At 37.2% G+C, this 8,459-nt stretch overlaps 1 protein-coding gene across 5 annotated transcripts in view; it reads right to left on the reverse strand.

The window, feature by feature from the left end:
* The window catches only part of Slmap (sarcolemma associated protein), a 75,757-nt gene that overhangs the window by 47,568 nt on the left and 19,730 nt on the right, over window positions 1-8,459 (reverse strand). For 4 of the 5 annotated variants that reach the window (XM_013010477.1, XM_013010480.1, XM_013010476.1 and 1 more), the window contains exons 8-11: window positions 6,450-6,587; window positions 4,547-4,715; window positions 4,405-4,455; window positions 3,919-3,969 (exon numbers count right to left, since the gene is read on the reverse strand). In XM_013010477.1, the coding sequence (XP_012865931.1) occupies window positions 3,919-3,969; window positions 4,405-4,455; window positions 4,547-4,715; window positions 6,450-6,587 (409 nt within the window). The remainder of the gene's footprint in view (window positions 1-3,918; window positions 3,970-4,404; window positions 4,456-4,546; window positions 4,716-6,449; window positions 6,588-8,459) is intronic. The other variant, XM_013010479.1, reaches the window with a different exon arrangement.

Raw genomic sequence — 8,459 nt, forward strand, 5'->3', positions numbered from 1 at the left:
AAATATTGTTTAACACTTTAGATATTGTGAATTAACTAAACATATTATTAAAATTTGTTTTATTTGCCTGTTTCTTTATATATATATATATATATTAAAAAAAATTTTTTTTGGGGGGGTCGGTCATGGGGCTTAAACTCTGGGCCTGAGCGCTGTCCCTCTGAGTAGCTAGGATTACAGGCCTGAGCCACCACCACCCAGCTCCCTTTATATATTTTGTTGTTTTTGTTGTTTTGTGGTGGCACTGAGGTTTGAATTCAAGGCCTCTACTACTTGAACCACAATTCAACTTCTTTTCCACTTCTGTTTTTTTTTTTTTTTTGGTTGTGGGGCTTGAACTCTGGGCCTGGGCACTGTCCTTGTGCTCAAGCTGAACGCTCTATCACTTGAGCCACAGTGCTACTTCCAGTTTTCTGGTGGTTGAGTCTCACAAACTTTCCTGCCCAGGTTGGCTTTGAACTGCGATCCTCAGAGATCTCAGCCTCCTTAGTAGCTAGGATTACAGGTGCTAGCCAATGGTGCCCAGCTCCACTTCAGTTTTTCAAGTAGGGTCTCATGATTTTACTTGAGTAGGCTTAGGAACATAATCCTTTTACTTCCATCTCCTCTATATAGCTGGAATTATAAGTATACACCAGCATACCTAGCTTGTTGGGTTTGTTTTTGGTCAGTTATAGGGCATGAACTAAGGGCTTGGGTGTTGTCCCTGAACTTTTGTGCTCAAGGGTAGTGCTCTACCAGTTTGAGCTACAGCTCCACTTCTGGTTTTTTGGTAGTTGATTGGAGATAAGAGTCTCATGGACTTTCCTGCCTGGGCTAGCTTTGAACTATGATCCTCAGATCTCAGCCTCCTGAGTAGCTAGGATTACAGGCATGAGCCATCAGTGCCTCGCTCCCAGATTATATTTTGTTTTTGTTTTTTTTGGTTGTTATTGATCATGGGGCTTGAACTCTGGGCCTGGGCGCTGTCCCTCAGCCCTTCAACTCCAGGTGAATGCTCTATCACTTGAGCCACAGCGCCACTTCTGGTTTTCTGGTGGTTAAACTCACAGACGTTCCTCAGATCTCAGCCTCCTGAGTAGCTAGGATTACAGGCGTGAGCCACTGGCACCCAGGGTATAGACTGGTTTCTGAGTTAGGATCTACCTAGCTTTTTTGCCTGGCTGTCCTCAAACAGCAATTTTCCTGTGTTTACCTCTTGCATAACTATGTTAACAAGCATGTATTCTCTCTGTAAATTTTAATGTGGCTACCAAACATTTAAAATGATACCCATGACTCTAATTAAATTTCTCTTAGCATTGTTCTATATTAAGATATACTTGAATTATGCTTATTTTATTAAATAAGATACAAAAAATTCCTAGCACAAAATCTGTGTAGTTTATAGCTTTAGTATATTTAAGTAATTTCAGAAAAGGAGTTCACTGCAAAAAGTATTGTCTCTAGACATTTTTGAAATATCTTCTTATGAACTATATGAATTATATCTGGTGTTCTTTCTGCCATTTAAAGAGAAATTTTAGTTCAAAAAATCATGTAATATTATGGCTATGTTATTTTGAATAATTCTGGCATGCTTAGTATTTGTTATTATTTAAGTGGTTCCCAATGGAATAAATAATCCATCTTATTCGAATGTCTACTCTATAACTAAGTCTGGTACAATGAATCTGTGTATATTTAAAAATGTCCTATTAAGTTTCCTTAAAAGGATCTATTTAGTCATTTTCATACTACTCTACCACCAACAAAACATCTCCAAATATATTAGTAAGAGAAACTATAGCAACGAGTATCCATTAACTATCTAAGTGGCTCCATTTAATCATAAATTAAGAGACTACAATATAAAAGTCTACTACCATTCTTCAAAATCAATTGTAACTGGCAAAAATTTTACACAGTATTTTGACAACTCTAATAAGAACATGCTTTTGTATATATAAAAATATCCTCTTGTATGACTGAACCTTCCCCCACTCAAAAAAAATTCTCTTAACTGAACAAATAGAAAGTTCTCTCTTTCAGTTAACACTAACACTGTAATAAACACATATTCAGGTCAAGAGTGACAGATTTAATTTAAAAGTGCACACGCCAGGAAGAAAAAGAAAAAAAAATGAACAAATAGTATCAGAAGATACAGAATCAGTCAAAGAAGTTCAAAGAAAAGGATTAACTCATTTTATGTACATTAAATATGTTTAATGAACAGCATCTAATAATTTGGGACTATGAATATAAACTACACCTTTAAAATTCTAAAATCGATATTCAGATTGCATTTTATAAACTATATGAAGAAAAGACAAATGTAGTTATTAGAGAAACTTTTTTTTTGGGGGGGGGGGTCGGTCATGGCCCTTGAACTGTAGGCCTGGGCACTGTCCCTCAGCTCTTCAGCTCAAGGCTAGTGCTCTACCACTTGAGCCACAGCGCCACTTCCAGTTTTCTGGTGGGTAATTGGAGATAAAAGTCTCACAGTCTTTCCTGCCTGGGCTGACTTTGCACTGCAATCCTCAGATCTCAACCTCCTGAGTAGCTAGGATTACAGGTGTGAGCCACTGGCACCTGGCTCTAGAAAAACTTTTTAGAGACTTAAAATTCATTACATATGTAATATCAGTCTTAAACCTTACCAGCTCACATATACAGGATTAGCTGAACCTGTTTTTCTAGTTCTTGATTAAAACCAAATCAAACCAAACAAACAAAAATAAAAGAAATCATTTTCTAACTTGATCAGAGTTTGATGCCAAAGAACTATAAAGATATCCCCTGATACATGAAAAAATATTTAATAGGAAATTCTGATATCAATCTTGATATTGTCCACTAACTTCTGTGTTTAAAAAAAACTAGATGCTATCTAGAGGCATGGCTCAGCAGAAAAGCATCTGGCTAGCAAGTGTAAGGCCCTGACTATAAACCCCAATACTGCCAGAGAGAGAGGGGAGGAAGCTAGAGATGTTGCTCAGTGGTAGTAGGGCATTTGCCTAGGATATCCACGGTACTATATTTGATTTCTAGCACTAAAGTAAATGAATGAATGAATAAAACCATAACATGAGTGTATATACATATATATATATATATATATATATATATAGTTGAATATACATAGTTGAGTATACAAAGAAAACACTTTTATTCATTTAATACACCAAACATCTAAATTTGTAGCAAGAGAGAACCCATGCTACCCAGGAAAAAAGGGTTACAGAACCAAAAACTAAGGATTTTTCTATGACAGAAAGCACTCATTCTCTCTGATCAATGAAACATACATATGGTGGCTCAGTAGTAGAGTGCTTGCCTTGCATGCATGAAGTCCTGGGTTCAATTCCTCAGGACCACATAAGCAGAAAAGGCTGGAAGTGGCGCTGTGGTTCAAGTGGTAGAGTGCTAGCCTTGAGCTGAAGAGCTGAGGGACAGTGCCCAGGCCCCAAGTTCAGGCCCCATGACTGGCAAAACAAAACAAAACAAAAAAAACCAGGTTCTGTGATTACCTAACAAGGAGGATGAAGATGGTTAAATATGAAAACATTATTTACAACTATGGAGGAAAAAGGCAATTTTTAATCTGTCTATGTCTCAATGGATTGTTAGGCTCATTAATACATTATACAAGGGGATTTGGAAATGTAGCTTGATGGAATAAAGTGGTAGTATTGCTCTTTGAAAGGGGGCTATATTCACCACTCTTATGGTTAAACTTCATTTTCCATATAGCAAGGGATATCCAAGAATACATCACAGCAGTAAGTCTTTTGTTAAAAGATGCCTGATTTTAAAATACAGTGGTTTGAAGAGATTGCTTTTCATTTCAAATACTTAAAATGCTTAGTTTCCTATCCTGTTGAAATAGTAAAAAGATATCATGAAATTTTTTAAAAAATAAGTTTTTTACACTACCTTTTTCTGTGCTCCCATTTATTTTAGGTAAGAAGTCATCAACTTGTATCCCTAGGATTAAGACAGTGTATCATTGCCTGATCAAATAATTTAATTACTTTAAAACTGGTTTCAAATGAAACCATGGTATTTGTATTGTTACTCACATTAAGATTGGATAGAAAACTTTATGCTTATTTTTATACAAAGATTCAACTTGCCATTTTCTATTAATTCAGGCCTAGTGGGCTTCCAGGGTAAAAGGTCCTGCTGTTCATGGATTTAAGAACATCTAGTGCAGAATTTTCATTCATCTTAAGCACTAAACAATGGTGCCCACTAGTGGCAATAAAGTACCTTCCATAAGGAAATTTTCTAAGTATAGCTGTTTTATGCCTAATATGTAAAACATCTTTAAAGAAATTAAGTAACCAATGTGAGATGTAAATAAAGTCAAAAGCTTCATGAAAATTTCAGCTTTAAATAAGAAATATGGATGACACCTACCTAAGCTGCTGCATTCTTTAAGAGTTTTCTCCTGAAGGTGCTCTAACCGTACTGTAAATAAAAGTCCAAGAAAAAGGTATTTCACAGACAAAAAGGAAAAAAAAAAGTCAAATTGAACCAATCCCTGGATTAGCTAACTTACCTTGTAAAGCTGTGAGCCTTTCATTGGTGAAATCATTATCAGCTTGCAAAGCCTCTATTTTGGCCTGGAGCTCCTGTTCTTTTTCTTCCATTTCATCTATTTTATGTTGCAATTCTTTTTTCTCAGCTTGTCCTTTCTGTTGGATTTCCTCTTGTTTTCCCTCTGCTACCTGTTGAAGGAGAAATCTTCTTTAAATATTTAATAAAATTTGGCCTTGTAATAAAAGGTCTAAGCCAGGACTGATTTTATTCACTTAAAACTTCTAAGAGCTGGCACTGGTGACTCATGCCTATAATCCTAACTACTCAGGAGGTTGAGATTTGAGGATCGCAGTTCAAAGACAGCCTGGGCAGGAAAGTTGTGAGACTCTTATCTCCAATAAATAACTCAGAAAACTGAAAGCGGCACTGTGGCTCAAGTGGTAGAGTGCTAGCCTTGAGCTGAGGAGCAGTGCTCAGAGTTCAAACCCTAGGACTGACCCCCCACCCAAAAAAAACAACTTCTAAGGAAGTTCTATGAAGTGTTTATAAAGATAGTTTTCTGAACAAAGATGAGAGACATATATAGATAGTGTTGATGTAAAAAATGATCGACACTGCAAGCACTCCTCAAAAGCACTTAGAACAAAAAAAAACACAACAAACTCAATATAAAGAGAGATAAAGGGTCAAAGTGATATATTCCAGTTTTTATGTAAGGAGATTTTAAACTAAAATTACTATTGTCTCAATTTGTTTCTAATCTCTAAAATGTAACATTCTGAAAATTTATGTATGTATATATATGCCTGTCCTGGAGCTTGAACTCAGGGACTAGGTATTGTCCTTTAGCTTTTGTGTTCAAGGCTGGACCTCTACCAATTGAGCCATAGTTCCACTTCTAACTTTATAGTGCTCAATTGGAGATAAGAGTCTCCTGGACTTTTCCTGCCTAGCTAGCTTCAAACCACAATTCTCAGATCTCAGACTCCTGAGTAGCTATGATTACAGGCATGAGCTACCAACACGTGAATTCTTTAACAAAACTCTTTAGCTAAAAGGTTGATGGTTCAAGCTCTTTTCAAAAAGATATTCCTTTAAAAAGTCTAATTTTAAAACTATAATAGGTCAACTAACCATACCACAAGAGAAGTATGATTTGGTCTTTTCTAAGAAATGTGAATTTTCTAGACAGTCAATTCAATCCATGATTTGAATTGTATTAAGATAGGGCTTCACTAACTCAGTTACTAGATTTTTTTTGGGGGGGTCGAGTCGTGGGCCTGAACTCTGGGCCTGGGCACTGTCCCTCAGCTCTTCAGCTCAAGGCTAGCACTCTACCACTTGAGCCACAGTGCCACTTCCGGCTTTTTTCTTTTTGCTTATGTGGTACGGAAGAATAAAACCCAGGGCTTCATGCATGCAAGGCAAGCACTCTACCACTGAGCCACCTTCCCAGCTCTCAGTTACTAGATTTTTAAAGGATCATTAATTAGACATTAATGTTCCACAGCTACATGACATGAAAGCTAAAACAGAACCAACAGCATCCTTGAAGGCTACCAGAGATCAAACAGACTTCCCCATGATTCCACAGGGCTTGTTTTGGCTTTAAAATATACAGTTTCAGGTTCAAAAAAAATCCAAGATCATGTTTTGCTGATTCTCCTCTGTTAACAGTTGTTAGTAAATCACTAGCTACATTTCTAATCAGAGAAAATTATATGAACTTTTTCAAACTTTAAACTTCTGTAGTAAAGGAAGTTGGGCCAAACAGAATACAATCACCTTATTTTCACTAGCTACTTTAGTTACTACAAAATATTTACATCAACTACCATCCAGAAATGCCTAAACATCAAGTTATGTCTAAGTGTGTTAGGAACTATTAGATTAATATACTTTTTGGTTGGTTATTCACATACCTTTAATTTATCAGATAAATCTTTAATCTCATTAACTGCTCCATTATATTTATTAGCTAATTCTCTTAATTCTTCCTGAGTCCGTTCATTCATTTCTTTTAGGTGGGTACATTCATCTTCAGTATTACTCAGACTTCTCTGCAATACAAATTCACAATCATTTAAAATGAGTGCAGATATACTATTTACAATTCATTTTATAAAAAAATAGAACTCTATAGCCTATACTACATCAGCATTTGCCCTGGACTTTACAAAAAGCTGAATTCTAAAATATAATTATTTCAGTTTACTTTGAATGCATACATATTACAGACAACACAACCAAGAATATTTAAAAATGTTAGTGGGTAAGGAACAGAAACAGAAAAAAAAAAGATTGATATACCTTATTTATTTATTTATTTTTGGTCGATCGTGGGGCTTTAAACTCTGGGCTTGGGCGCTGTCCCTGTGCTCTTCAGCTCAAGGTGAGCGCTCTACTGCTTGAGCCACAGCGCCACTTCTGGTTTTCTGGTGGTTTATTGGAGATAGGAGTCTCACAGACTTTCCTGCCCAGGCTGGCTTTGAACCACGATCCTCATATCTCAGCCTCCTAAGTAGCTAGGATTACAGGCGTGAGCCAACAGTGCCTGGCTTGATATACCTTTTTATAATAAGACTTTTTAAAGGTCAATGGCTATAACTTTTAGTCTTGAAAATATTTGAGGCCTATAAGGCCTATTAATTCCTTATTTTTTGTATGTGTGGCACATGGGTTTGAACTCAGGGCCTCTTGCTTATTAGATAGGCCCTCTTCAACATGGGTCCACACCCTAGCCCTGTCTAAAGATGGTCTTGATTTTTGCTGGGGCTGGACCATGAAGACCTTTTATTGGGGGGTGGGGGGGTGGGGAGGGTCTGGTCGTAAGGCCTGAACTCTGGGCCTGGGCACTGTCCCTCAGCTCTTCAGCTCAAGGCTAGCACTCTACTACTTGAGCAACAGTGCCACTTCCATCTTTTCTTTTTGCTTATGTGGTGGTGAGGAATCGAACCCAGGGCCTCATGCATGCAAGGCAAGTGCTCTACCACTGAGCCACCTTCCCAGCCCCAGAACTTTCTATCTATACTTCCTGTGTAGTTGGTATGACAGACATGCTTCATTGTATCCAGCTTTAAAAAAATTATTTATTTATTTAATATTTTCATTAATTAATTGTTTTTGTTGGTTGTGGGCTTGAACTCAGGACTTGGGCACTTGGGCACTGTTCCTGAGCTTTTATTGCTCAAGGCTAGGGCTCTAACACTTTGAGCCACAGTACCACTTCCAGTTTCCAGGTGGTTAATTCAAGATAAGAGTCTCATTGGACTTTCCTGCCCAGACTGGCTTTGAACTGCGATCCTCAGATCTCAGCCTCCTGAGTAGCTTTACATGTGTGAGCCACCAGCACCCAACTTTGAGCATATAGTGTTAAGCAAATAGCCTGGGTTAATATTATAGAAACTATCCTGATATTAAGGCTACACTTTTAGTATAGTCTATAACAGACATTTTAACCAAATTCTGTGTTAACTTTACAGTAGTTCAAAGGGATAACCCAAATTATGAATTAAGTTCTTTTTTAAAGCAATAAGAAACTTTTTCTTTTGTACTGGGAATTAAGGAACTCAGGCATGTTACACAAGTTTCTACCACTAGCTACATTCACATACCTGAAAATCACATAATGACTATTCCTAAAAGATTTAGAAGGAACCTTGGAGATGACCCCTTAGAACCTCCAAAATATAACAGTTTCCTCTCTAGAAGACGGTTAAAGTAGGAACACAAGATGTTAAGTTCTTGGTCATACAGTGACCATCTTCAACTAGAAGAAAAGCAAATACTGGCACATAGAATATCATTATATCCAATGCTTGATAAGAAATGTACTCTTGGGCTGGGAAGATGGCTCAGTGGTAGAGCGCTTGCCTTGCATGCTTGAGGCCCTGGGTTCGATTCCTCAGCACCATATAAGCAAAATGAAAAAA

This window comes from Dipodomys ordii, unplaced genomic scaffold (assembly GCF_000151885.1).
Source record: "Dipodomys ordii isolate 6190 unplaced genomic scaffold, Dord_2.0 Scaffold12, whole genome shotgun sequence".
In the NCBI taxonomy this organism is placed as follows: domain Eukaryota; kingdom Metazoa; phylum Chordata; class Mammalia; order Rodentia; family Heteromyidae; genus Dipodomys; species Dipodomys ordii.